This window comes from Heptranchias perlo, chromosome 11, assembly GCF_035084215.1.
Source record: "Heptranchias perlo isolate sHepPer1 chromosome 11, sHepPer1.hap1, whole genome shotgun sequence".
Lineage (NCBI taxonomy): Eukaryota > Metazoa > Chordata > Chondrichthyes > Hexanchiformes > Hexanchidae > Heptranchias > Heptranchias perlo.
Genome location: NC_090335.1, coordinates 27,265,061 through 27,279,211, shown reverse-complemented (window position 1 = coordinate 27,279,211; position 14,151 = coordinate 27,265,061). Strand labels below are relative to the sequence as shown.

Here is a 14,151-nt window from a genome sequence, read left to right as displayed (position 1 = left end):
GATTCAGACCTCTGTCTAAAAGTATCAGCTAAAACGCAGAACACGTGTTCTGATGTTTTATTTTCCTAGATGTGCTGGGAGTGCTGGGAGTCTCACAAGGACTCTGTTCCCTTTCCACAGGTTTGTACCCATTAGTAACAGAAGTTCGAAATGGTCAAACACTACCAGCAGTTTCACCATAAACTTGATCTGCACGACTCTGAGGTTGAGCAGAGAGTTTGTACTTTGTATTTATAAATATGTTTTGTTGAAGTGTGTAACCAGATAGACAGGCCCAAAATTACCAGTTAAGTTTACTTTTACCTGAGGTCGCTCTCCACAGCCAAGAGTGGAATGGTTCAGTACGACCCTCACCTGGAGTTTATATGTTACAGTGAAATAGAGTTGACATCAGAGTTGGTGAAATGAACCATACTGCCAACAACTATCTGTGAATGGTCACAATTTACCCAAAGCTGCATAGACAGTGATAGAGCCCCTTAATGGTTGAATATGGTTCCCTGTCTATTTGTTTACTCGAGAGCTGCTCCTGGTGCTGCTGGAAACCTTACAGCCCTGGCTTGCACTGACTTGTTCATTTGCAAGGACCCAGATAAAAGACCGATCAAACAATAACCTCAAAACACAAAATGAAGAGATTTGTTATAAGAACGGGTAATGGGTGTCTCTGAAGGCCAAAGTAACATACTCCGACTCGGATTATCCAACTCTGCATAGACCAGGGAAGCAACTGGGGACCTCCCTGGTCTGCAAGGTTGAACACCGCACCCTATGGTGCACTTACCAATGGAGCCGTAAGAGGACCTGTATCGATCGGTGATTTTCCGCCAGGCATGATGGTGAACATTGAATGTGTCCGTTCGTATTTGGACAGGCAGATTCAAGCTGACGATGGGAGTACATCAATGGACATATTTCCTGTCCTGAATACCTTGGTAACACTAGAGATCAGGAATGCTGTCGTGTTCTTGATGCTAAAGTGACAGGGGAGGGGTTAAAAATGAAAGGCCACCTTTCCTAGTGCGATCAATTTTAGTTACTTTTTCAGCTCAGGACTGCCGGTCACTCTACACATCAAAGTGTATCGCTATCATTTCCACACACCCCCAAGACACAAGGCAGAACATTTAATTCTGCAGTGAGCACTCAGAAAGAATTCCTCCTTGCAGCACTTGCCAATTTACTCTACAGTTTGATCTATAGTTTTGTAATCCAGTTTCATGAATTGATATTTAATGATCCATGTTTTGTCTTCTTGCTGGAATATGTTTTAAAAATTCATTCTGAGGTTATGGGTGTCGCTGGCAAGGCCAGCATTTATTGCCCATTCCTAGTTGCCCTTGAGACGGTGGTGGTGAGCCGCCTTCTTGAATCACTGCAGTCCGTGTGGTAAAGGTGCTCCCACAATGCTGTTAGGCAAGGACTTCCAGGATTTTGACCCAGCAACGGTGAAGGAACGGCGATATATGTCTAAATCAGGATGGTGTGTGACTTGGAGTGGAACTTGGAGGTGATGGTGTTCTCATGCACCTGCTGCCCTTGTCCTTCCAGGTGCTGGAGGCCACGGGTTTGGGAGGTGTCGTTGAACCATGGTTGTGGTTGTTAGATTTTGGGCTTTTATCCAACACCGCATCATACAATTGTGTGACAAAAATTTTAGTTTTAGTTAATAGCTGTCCAGTCCAACCGCTGTACATGAGCAGTTTTAGAAAAAACACAATTGTACTTCAGATCCTTGTTCTAAGCTTATTTTGATACAGATATTCCAAGATCGTTTCAAACTTGTTTTTGAACTGTAGGCTTGAGGGGAGGAACCAACACAGATGGGGTGAATTGTTCTGCTAAATGCATGGCCGTCAATTATTTTGAATCTGACTGTCAGTTATGAAAATCCTAAAAAACCCTCGGCAAGCGATGAAAGGGTATTTAAATGGCTGGACCTGTTCAATGTACTGAGTTGAGTTATCAGAAGGAAGTCAAACCGATTGGAAACATCACATGAAAAGATGAGGTAGACTAGCTAATTCTCATAGTCAGAAAAGATTGTAAGAAAGAAAAAGCCCGGGTTATCTATAAAAGAATAGCTAAGTATTAAATTGTGACTTATTATTTTGCTTACTCCAGTAGATGACATACTTACTACTGTAAATATATAATTGTATGATGCTTTTGATAGACTATTTGCTTCTTTATTGTTTGTTTATTAAATTTTCTTGATATTTTAAACTTAAGCATGAGGTCTGATGTGACGCATTACCATTTTTGAAGACAGAAATGAAATCCTATGAAGGCATAATATAGTCCAGTACTCAAAAAACAGTTACCAGTGTTTGCTGTAAATTGCCTTTGGTGTGTTACTAAAAGCCTACCTAGATTTCAAGGGAAAGATAGACTTTTGTGATGGTGTGGAGAGTTGGAACTCAACTATGAGTGTGGAAAAAATTTGGTTTTGAAGGTTTAAAAAGCCCCCAAAAAGTAACAAAATGGCTAGATAGTATTTTCAATAAACAGAATGAATTGAATTGAAATTTGGGGGGTAATTTTAACTTTGGCCGATAGTGTAAAATAGCCAATATCGAATTAGCTACCCATTATACGCCACGCCTGATTTCCCTTTCCATCGTAGTCAAGGGTTGGGAGGGGGGGTGGGTGTATAATGGGTGGCTACTTTTATATTGTCCATTTTGCACACTATCATCCAAAGTTACAATTATCCCCCTGATTCTTTATGAAATTTCAATTTGCATAACCCTGGTCTAATGATTAACCCCAAATTATGGTAAATCACTCACTGCACAGTATGTAGGATGCCCAACATGTTCTTCTACCATCTTAGATGGCATAAAATAACACAACACTAGACCATTATGTACAGGCTAAAACTAATGTCCAGATTTATTTACAAGTAAAATGATACAGAGAAGCAAAAGACACAAGCAATTTACTAGAGAAGACAATGCTTAATGAGAATTGAAAACGAGGAATAATGTACCAGCTGGTAGCATTCTCACTTCTGAGTCAGAATGGACTTGAGTACGTACTTTAGGCTGACACTTCAATGGAGTAGTGAGGGAATGCAGCATTGATACGGTTGCTGTCTTTCTGATAAGAAGCTAAACTGCCTGCTCAGTTGGATGTTAAAGATCCCAAGGCACCATTTGAAGAAGAATATGGAGTTCTGCTGGTGCCATGGCTAACATTCTTCCCTCAACTAATGCCATCAACAACAAATTATCTAATCATTCATTTGTCATTTGGCACTTGCTGTTTACTAAATGGTTGCTATGTTTGCCTATATAATGACAGTGACTGCACTTCGAAAGTAATCCATTGGTTGTAAAACACTTTAGGATATCTTGAGGGCATGATAAGACACTATATAAATGCAAGTTCTTTCTTTCTCAGAAAGCAGACCCATTTAGAATCTTCTGGAATGTAACAGTTCCTCAGATGAATTAGTGGGATTTCTTATTGCTTGGTAGAAAGTCTTTCAGGATGTTGCGCATAAAGTACAAGAACTGTGAGTGCCCATGGAGACTGGGCATCCTTGCCAGAACTAAAAACTACTGAAAACCATATGTTTCAGTGGTGTCAGTCCCTCATGATCAAGGCACAATAAATGAGAACGATCTCATGGAATGCTAACGAGAAGCTAAACACACATTGTTTGGGTTTCAAGCATCTGAATGTGCAATGCAAGCAACTTTATCTTGACTAACTGCCTACAAAAATAAACATTCAAAAATGACGGGCAGGAAAAGACCATCTGGTCCATCAAGCCTGCCCCACCACCTTGCGTGGTTCACACATGCAATGGGATGGGTTGTGACTTTTGGGTGACCAACTGGCGGAGTGCGCTGGTCGGTCGCCCGTACCTGAGGTGAAGAGGCAGCTGCGAATTTGACCACACCATCCTCCTCCAATGCCTCTCCTCCGTCGTCCAGCTGGGTGGGACTGCCCTCACCTGGTTCCACTCTTATCTATCTAGTCATAGCCAGAGAATCAACTGCAATGGCTTCTCTTCCTGCTCCCGCATTGTTACCTCTGGAGTCCCCCAAGGATCTATCCTTGGACCCCTCCTATTTCTCATGTACATGCTGCCCCTCAGCAACATCACCCGAAAACACAACGTCAGATTCCACATGTACACTGACGACAGCCAGCTGTACCTCACAACCACCTCCCTCGACTCCTCCACTGTCTCTCATTTGTCACATTGCTTGTCCGACATGAGCATAAATTTACTCCATCTAAATATTGGGAAGACCGAAGCCATTGCCTTTGGTCCCTGCTTCAAACTCCGTTCCGGAGAAACATAGAAACATAGAAAATAGGATCAGGTGTAGGCCATTCGGCCCTTCGAGCCTGCTCCATCATTCAATATGATCATGGCTGATCCTTTATCTCAATACCATATTTCTGCTCTCTCCCCATACCCCTTGATGCCTTTTGTGTCTAGAAATCTATCTAGCTCCTTCTTGAATACATCTAATGACTTGGCCTCCACAGCCTTCTGTGGTAGAGAATTCCACAGGTTCACCACCCTCTGAGTGAAAAAATTTCTCCTCATCTCAGTCCCAAATGTCCTACTCTGTATCCTGAGACTGTGACCCCTCGTTCTGGACCCCCCAGCCAGGGGAAACATCCTCCCTGCATCCGGTCTGTCTAGCCCTGTCAGAATTTTCTATGTTTCAATGAGATCCCCTCTCATTCTTCTAAACTTGAGTGAATACAAGCCGAGCCGACCCAATCTCTCCTCATACGACAGTCCTACCATCCCAGGAATCAGTATGGTGAACCTTCGCTGCACTCCCTCTATGGCAAGTATATCCTTTCTTAGGTAAGGAGACCAAAACTACACACAATACTCCAGGTATGGTCCCACCAAGGCCCTGTATAACTGCAGTAAGACATCCTTGCTCCTGTACTCAAATCTTCGTGCAATGAAGGCCAACATACCATTTGCCTTCCTAACTGCTTGCTGCACCTGCATGTTTGCTTTCAGTGACTGGTGTACAAGGACACCCAGGTCCCTTTGTACATCAACATTCCCCAATCTATCACCATTTAAATAATACTCTGCCTTTCTGTTTTTCCTTCTGAAGTGGATGACTTCACATTTATCCATGATGTGGAGATGCCGGTGATGGACTGGGGTGGACAAATGTAAGGAATCTTACAACACCAGGTTATAGTCCAACAAATTTATTTTAAAATCACAAGCTTTCGGAGATTATCCCCTTCGTCAGATGAATGAGTGAAAAGGTTCTCAAATCGCATATCTTATACAATGCTGGGACAGCATCACACCAATCAAAAGGTGTCGTTGTTATTCAAACAGGCAAGTCACGGAGAACAGCACGTCCCAGTACACTGGATATACATTGTGTCAATTACACAGGCAGGCAGAAAGAAACCCAAAATGGCAGAGAGAGAGAGAGAGAGAGAATATTAAAAAACATATAATTTTTTTCCCCCTTTTTGCTGGTGGGGTTACGTGTAGCGTGACATGAACCCAAGATCCTGGTTGAGGCCGTCCTCATGGGTGCGGAACTTGGCTATCAACTTCTGCTCGACGATTTTGCGTTGTCGTGTGTCTCAAAGGCCGCCTTGGAGAACGCTTACCCGAAGATCGGTGGCTGAATGTCCTTGACTGCTAAAGTGTTCCCCGACTGGGAGGGAACCCTCCTGTCTGGCGATTGTTGCGCGGTGTCCGTTCATCCGTTGTCGCAGTGTCTGCATGGTCTCGCCAATGTACCATGCTCCGGGGCATCCTTTCCTGCAACGTATGAGGTAGACAACGTTGGCCGAGTCACAGGAGTATGAACCATGTACCTGGTGGGTGGTGTCCTCTCGTGTGATGGTGGTATCTGTGTCGATGATCTGGCATGTCTTGCAGAGGTTGCCGTGGCAGGGTTGTGTGGTGTCGTGGACGCTGTTCTCCTGAAAACTGGGTAACTTGCTGCGAACGATGCTCTGTTTGAGGTTGGGTGGCTGTTTGAAGGCGAGCAGTGGAGGCGTGGGGATGGCCTTAGCGAGGTGTTCGTCATCATCGATGACATGTTGAAGGCTGCGAAGAACATGGTGTAGTTTCTCCGCTCCAGGGAAGTACTGGACGACGAAGGGTACTCTGTTGGTTGCGTCCCGTGTTTGTCTTCTGAGGAGGTCTATGCGATTCTTCGCTGTGGCCCGTCGGAACTGTCGATCGACAAGTCGAGCGTCATATCCCGTTCTTACGAGGGCGTCTTTCAGCGTCTGTAGGTGTCCATCGCGTTCCTCCTCGTCTGAGCAGATCCTGTGTATTCGTAGGGCCTGTCCATAGGGGATGGCAACCAACAGAGTACCCTTCGTCGTCCAGTACTTCCCTGGAGCGGAGAAACTACACCATGTTCTCCGCAGCCTTCAACATGTCATCGATGACGACGAACACCTCGCTAAGGCCATCCCCACGCCTCCACTACTCGCCTTTAAACAGCTACCCAACCTCAAACAGAGCATCATTCGCAGCAAGTTACCCAGTTTTCAGGAGAACAGCGTCCACGACACCACACAACCCTGCCACGGCAACCTCTGCAAGACATGCCAGATCATCGACACGGATACCACCATCACACGAGAGGACACCACCCACCAGGTACATGGTTCATACTCCTGTGACTCGGCCAACGTTGTCTACCTCATACGTTGCAGGAAAGGATGCCCCGGAGCATGGTACATTGGCGAGACCATGCAGACGCTGCGACAACGGATGAATGGACACCGCGCAACAATCGCCAGACAGGAGGGTTCCCTCCCAGTCGGGGAACACTTTAGCAGTCAAGGACATTCAGCCACCGATCTTCGGGTAAGCGTTCTCCAAGGCGGCCTTTGAGACACACGACAACGCAAAATCGTCGAGCAGAAATTGATAGCCAAGTTTCGCACCCATGAGGACGGCCTCAACCGGGATCTTGGGTTCATGTCACGCTACACGTAACCCCACCAGGAAAAAGGGGGAAAAAAATTATATGTTTTTTAATATTCTCTCTCTCTCTCTCTGCCATTTTGGGTTTCTTTCTGCCTGCCTGTGTAATTGACACAATGTATATCCAGTGTACTGGGACGTGCTGTTCTCCGTGACTGGCCTGTTTGAATAACAACGACACCTTTTGATTGGTGTGATGCTGTCCCAGCATTGTATAAGATATGCGATTTGAGAACCTTTTCACTCATTCATCTGACGAAGGGGATAATCTCCGAAAGCTTGTGATTTTAAAATAAATTTGTTGGACTATAACCTGGTGTTGTAAGATTCCTTACATTCACATTTATCCACATTATACTGCATCTGCCGTGTATTTGCCCACTCACTCAACTTGTCTAAATCGCCTTGAAGCCTCTTTGCATCCTCCTCACAACTCACGATCCCACCTAGTTTTGTGTTGTCAGCAAACTTGGAAATATCACATTAGGTTCCTTCATCCCAATCGTTGATATATATTGTGAATAGCTAAGGCCCAAGCACTGATCCCTGCGGTACCCCACTAGTCACTGCCTGCCACCCCAAAAAAGACCCATTTATTCCTACTCTCTGTTTCCCGTCTGTTAACCAATTTTCAATCCATGCCAGTATATTATCACCAATCCCATGTGCTTTAACTTTGCACACTAACCTCTTATGTGGGACTTTATCAAAAGCCTTCTGAAAATCCAAATAAACCACATCCACTGGTTCTCCCTTATCTATTCTACCAGTTACATCCTCAAAAAACTCCATTAGGCTTGTCAAACATGATTTCCCTTTCATAAATCCATGTTGACTTTGTCTAATCCTGTTGATATTTTCTAAATGTCCTGTTATCACATCCTTTATAATAGACTCTAGCATTTTCCCTACTACTGATGTTAGGCTAACCGGTCTGTAGTTCCCTGTTTTCTCTCGCCCTCCTTTTTTAAATAGTGGGGTTACATTTGCCACCCTCCAATCTACAGGAACTGTTCCATAATCGATAGAATTTTGGAAGATGACAACTAATGCATCCACTATTTCCATGGCTACCTCTTTTAGTACTCAGGGATGCAGATTATCGGGCCTTGAGGATTTATCGGCTTTCAGTCCCATTAATTTTTCCAGCACTTTTTTTACTAATACTAATTTCCTTTAATTCCTCCTTCTCACTAGTCCCTTGGTTCCCTAGCATTTCTGGGAAGTTATTTGTGTCCTTTTCCGTGAAGACAGAACCAAAATATTTGTTAATTGCTCTGCCATTTCCCTGTTCTCCATTATAAATTCTTCCGTTTCTGACTGTAAGGGATTTGTCTTCACTAATCTTTTTCTTTTTACATACTTGTAGAAGCTTTTACAGTCCACTTTTATGTTCCTTGCAAGTTTACTCTCATGCTCTATTTTTCCCCTCTTAATCAATCTCTTAGTCCTTTTTTGCTGAATTCTAAACTGCTCCCAATCCTCAGGCTGGCTACTTTTTCTGGCAACTTTATATGACACCTCTTTGGATCTAATACTATCCTTAATTTCTTTTGTTAGTCACGGTTGGGCCGCTTTTCCTTTTGTGTTTTTGCACCAGAAAGGAATGTATAATTGTTGCAATTCATGCATTCATTCCTTAAATGTTAGCCATTGCCTATCCACCTTTTAATGAAGCTTCCCAATCTATCATAGCCAACTCACTCTTCATACCTTCGTAGTTTCCTTTGTTTAGATTTAGGACTCAAGTTTCGGATTGGGCTACTTCACTTTCCATCTTAATGAAGTATTCTCTCATATTATGGTCACTCTTCCCTAAAGGACCACGCACAACAAGATTATTAATTAACCCCTTCTCATTGCACAATACTCAATCTAGGATAGCCTGTTCCCTGTTCAGCTGCTCAACGTACTGGTCTAAAAAACCATCTTGTACACATTCCAGGAATTCATCCTCCACAGTATTATTGCTAGTTTGGTTTGGCCAGCCTATATGCAGATTAAAGTCACCCATGATTACTGTAATACCCTTGTTACATGCTTAGAGCCTAATTTCCTGTTTGATGCTATCCCCTACATTACCACTCCTGTTTGGAGGCCTAAAGAGAACTCCCACCAGTGTTTTCTGCCCCTTGGTGCTTCTTAACTCCACCCAGACTGATTCTACATCTTGACTTTCTGAGCCAATATCCTTTCTCACTATTGCTCTGATTTCATCCTTTACTAACAATGCCAACCCACCTCCTTTTCCTTTTTGCCTGTCCTTCCTAAATATCGAAGGACACCTTATCCTATCCACTGACTCCATCCTTCTCCCTGCCAACTGTGCGAGGCTGAACCAGACTGTTCGCAGCCTTGGCGTCCAATTTGACCCTGAGATGAGCTTCCGACCACATATCCGCTCCATCACCAAGACAGCCTACTTCCATCTCCGTAACATCACCTGTCTCCGTCCCTGCCTCAGCTCATCTGCTGCTGAAACCCTCATCCATGCCTTTGTTACTTCCAAATTGGACTATTCCAATGCTCTCCTGGCTGGCCTCCTACCTTCTACCCTCCATAAACTTGAGCTCATCCAAATCTCTGCTGCCCGTATCATAACCCGCTCCAAGTCCCGTTCTCCCATCACTCCTGTGCTCACTCTCCTACAATAGCTCCCGGTGCGGCAATGCCTTGATTTTAAAATTCTCATCCTTGTTTTCAATCCCTCCATGGCCTCGCCCCTCCCTATCTCTGTAACCTCCTCCAACCTTACAACCCTCCGTGATCTCTACGCTCCTCCAATTCTTGCCTCTTGCGCATCCCCGATTTTAATCACTGCACCACTGGCGGTCGTGCCTTCAGCTGCCTACGCTCTAAGCTCTGGAATTCCCTCCCTAAACCTCCCTGCCTCTCTATCTCTCTCTTCTCCTTTAAGATGCTCCTTAAAACCTACCTCTTTGACCAAGCTTTTTGTCACCTGTCCTAATATCTCCTAATGTGGCTCGGTGTTAAATTTTGTTTGATAATGCTCCTGTTATTAAAGGTGCTATATAAATGCAAGTTGTTGTTGTTGTTGTTGTTGTTGTTGTAGTAGTAGTAGTATTTGTTGTTGTTATCACCCCAGACAGGCGGGCGCTTTGGGTGCCCAGCGGTAGGTCTATTTCAAAATGTTGCCAGTCTCTTCACCAATGTTAAGGTGGCGGTAAGGGGACTGACTCCATTTTGAGGCCCTTAACGGCAGGCGATAGAAGTGAAAATCGACCCCAACAAGACTCTTGTTTTCTGCCTCCATTTAAAAAAATATTTGGCAGGCAAAACACACCAAGCTTTTTATAAACTTAAGTTTGTAATTAATAAAATGCTCTTAATATATCAAAAATACTTTAAAGCCTTATTTCCATCTTTTAAAATCCCAGTCTTTGTAACATCTGAGGGATTTTACAGCTGCTCAGAAGCAAGTCACAGCAAGGGTTTGGTTCAAGACTGAGACTGCCTCTGCTGAGTAAAGCCAAGCACTGCTATTGTCCATAATGCAGCTTCAAACTCGACAACACTGTGAGGTCAAACACTGTGTGCCTGGACCGATTCACATCTGAGGATAAAACTTTCCTCACCCTTGAGGAATTTAAATGTGGAGTGCTGTTCTAAACCCAAGTCACGCTACTGTAATTTCAGGCTAATAAAACGGCGTGAAGCAGCTGCAAGTGATACCTTACCTCAGCCTCTGAATGTTGGACGTAATCCCTGATAGCCTGTAGACCCCGTCTACAATCCCATGCTTCTCGATGAATTCTGCACAACTTTTGAGGACTTGAGGAACTGTGTAAAAAGAAAAGGTGGAAAATGGCTTCAGTTCTCAATATTTTCCCAATCATTCTCCATTTAGTTGATGTCGATGGTACAGTTACAAAAATTCTTTACTGAAATCTCTGGAAAGACATGGATATTTATTATTAATAATTTTGACAGCATATCCTGGACTGAACCATGATCTAGAAGAGAAAACAGGGGAGAAATTGTCTAAATCCCCTTTAGTTAATGCCTTTAATCTACGTAACACTTTCTCCTAATACTGCACAAACCCAGCTAAACAGAGTTGTAATCTACATCATTGCCCACCATAGCTACTGTGCAACACTTTTATTTAACTTTCCAGAAAATTCTGGCAAGTGACTATAAGGGGAGCAGTGTTTAACAGCGTACGTGAAAAAAGTAACTGCGTTCCAGGCTGAAATTTCTGAGTGGCTGTTTTAAGATAAGATGTACTGTATAAAATGGTACTCTGCAACAGTGTACCGGAGTAGAGAAAGAGGTAATGTAAAGGACTCCAGAATTTCATTTGCTCTGAGACTTGGTGCCATAATCCAGGCTTAGCATTCGAATGAGCCTGTGCAGGTTAAATGGCATTGCCCCATCAATTCTGCTGGGCACAGCCAGTAGATGCTTATGCTTAATTAAAAAATATATTTAAAAAATAAAACAATAACCTGTTCCACAAAACTTGGAAGGGTAGTGAACAGTGAGGAGGATAGTGATAGACTTCAAGAGGATATAGACAGGCTGGTGGCATGGGCGGGCACATGGCAGATGAAAGTTAACGCAGAAAAATGCAAAGTGATACATTTCGGTAGGATGAGGAGAGGCAATATAAACTGGAGAGCACAAAATTAAAAGGGGTACAGGAACAGAGAGATCTGGGGATATATGTGCACAAATCGTTGAAGGTGGCAGGGCAGGTGGAGAAAGTGGTTAAGAAAGCATACAGGATCCTGGGCTTTATAAATAGAGACATAGAGTACAAAAGCAAGGAAGTCATGATGAACGTTTATAAAACACTGGTTCGACCACAACAGGAGTATTGTGCCCAGTTCTGGGCACCGCACTTTGGGAAAGATGTGAAGGCCTTAGAGAGGGTGCAGAAAAAGATTTACTAGATTGATTCCAGGGATGAAGGACTTTAGTTATGTGGATAGACTGGAGAAGCTGGGTTGTTCTCCTAGGAACAGAGAAGATTGAGAGGAGATTTGATAGAGGTATTTAAAATCATGAAGGATCTAGACAGAATAGATGGACAGAAACTATTCCCATTAGTGGAAGGTCAAGAAACAGAGGACATAGATTTAAGGTAACTGGCAAAAGAACCAAAGGTGACATGAGGAAAAGCTTTTTTTGCGCAACGAGTGATCAGGATCTGGAATGCACTGCCCGAGGGGGTGGTGGAGGCAGATTCAATCGTAGCCTTCAAAGGGGAACTGGATAAGTACTTCATAGAATCATAGAAAATTTACGGCACAGAAGGAGGCCATTCGGCCCATTGTGTCTGCACCGACCAAAATGAGCCACCCAGCCTAATCCCACTTTCCAGCACTTGGTTTGTAGCCTTGTAGGTTATAGCACTTCAAGTGCTTTTCCAAGTATTTTTTAAACGAGTTGAGGGTTTCTGCCTCTACCACCCTTTCAGGCAGTGAGTTCCAGACCCCCACCACCCTCTGGGTGAAAACATTTATCCTCAGCTCCTCTCTGACCCTTCTACCAATTACTTTAAATCTATGCCCCCTGGTTATTGATCTCTCTGCTAAGGGAAATAGGTCCTTCCTATCCACTCTATCTAGGCCTTTTATAATTTTACACACCTCAATCAAATCACCCCTCAGCCTCCTCTGTTCCAAAGAAAACAACCCCAGCCTATCCAATCTCTCCTCTTAGCTAAAATTCTCCAGTCCTGGCAACATCCTCATAAATCTCCTCTGCACCCTCTCTAGTGCAATTACATCCTTCCTGTAATGTGGTGACCAGAACTGTACACAGTACTCAAGCTGTGGCCTAACTAGTGTTTTATACAGTTCTAGCATAACCTCCCTGCTCTTATATTCTATGCCTCGGCTAATAAAGGAAAGTATTCCATATGTCTTCTTAACCACCTTATCTACCTGTCCTGCCACCTTCAGGGATCTGATCTGTAGACATGCACTCCAAGGTCCCTCACTTTCTCTACACCTCTCAGTATCCTCCCATTTATAGTGTATTCCCTTGCCTTGTTTGCCCTCCCCAAATACATTACCTCACACTTCTCTGGATTGAATTCCATTTGCCACTTTTCTGCCCACCTGACCAGTCCATTGATATCTTCCTGCATTCTACAGCTTTCCTCCTCACTATCAACCGCACGGCCAATTCTTGTATCATCTGCCAACTTCTTAATCATGCCCCCTACATTTAAGTCTAAATCATTAATATATACCACAAAAAGCAAGAGACCTAGTACTGAGCCTTGCGGAACCCCACTGGAAACAGCCTTACAGTCTCAAAAACACCCGTCGACCATTACTCTTTGCTTCCTGCCACTGAGCCAATTTTGGATCCAACTTGCCATTTTCCCTTGGATCCCATGGGCTTGTACTTTTTTGACCAGTCTGCCATGTGGGACCTTGTCAAAAGCTTTGCTAAAATCCATGTAGTCTACATCAAATGCAATGCCCTCATCGACCCTCCTTGTTATCTCCTCAAAAAATTCAATCAAGTTATTCAGACACGACCTTCCCTTAACAAATCCGTGCTGATTGTCCTTGATTACTCCGTGCCTTTCTAAGTGACAGTTTATCCTGTCCCTCAGAATTGTTTCCAATAATTTGACAACCATTGAGGTTAGATTGACTGGCCTGTAATTACTTGGTCTCTCTCATTCTCCCTTTTTAAACAACGGTACAACATTAGCAGTCCTCCAATCCTCCGGCACTACGCCTGTATCCAGTGAGGATTGGAAAATGATGGTCAGAGCCTCCGATATTTCCTCCCTTGCTTCTTTTAACAGCCTGGGATACATTTCATCCAGGCCTGGTGATTTATCTACTTTCAAAGATGCTAATCCCCTTAATACCTCCTCTTTCATTATGTTTATCCCATCCAATATTTCACACTCCTTCTCCTTAACTACAATGTCTGCATCGTCCCTTTTTGAAAAGAAAAAAATTGCAGGGCTATGCGGATGGGGTGGGGGAGTGGGACTAGCTGGATTGCTCTTGCATTGAGCCGACACGGACTCGATGGGCCGAATGCCCTCCTTCCGTGCTGTAACCTTTCTATGATTCTATGTGTTTCATGCACATGTAACATATTTGTGTGCAAACTTAAAATGTGTTTCAAGTTTTCCTTTTGTCAGTTTATAAAGGGACACTCAGTACCACTACAGGGAAAGTAAGGAGGAG

The 14,151-nt window shown here is 43.7% G+C and overlaps 1 protein-coding gene across 1 annotated transcript in view; it reads right to left on the bottom strand.

The window, feature by feature from the left end:
* arhgap31 (Rho GTPase activating protein 31) overlaps positions 1 to 14,151 on the bottom strand; it is a 95,598-nt gene that overhangs the window by 39,116 nt on the left and 42,331 nt on the right. Inside the window, exon 2 of the mRNA XM_067992744.1 lies at positions 10,663 to 10,765. Within this exon, the coding sequence (XP_067848845.1) occupies positions 10,663 to 10,765 (103 nt within the window). The remainder of the gene's footprint in view (positions 1 to 10,662; positions 10,766 to 14,151) is intronic.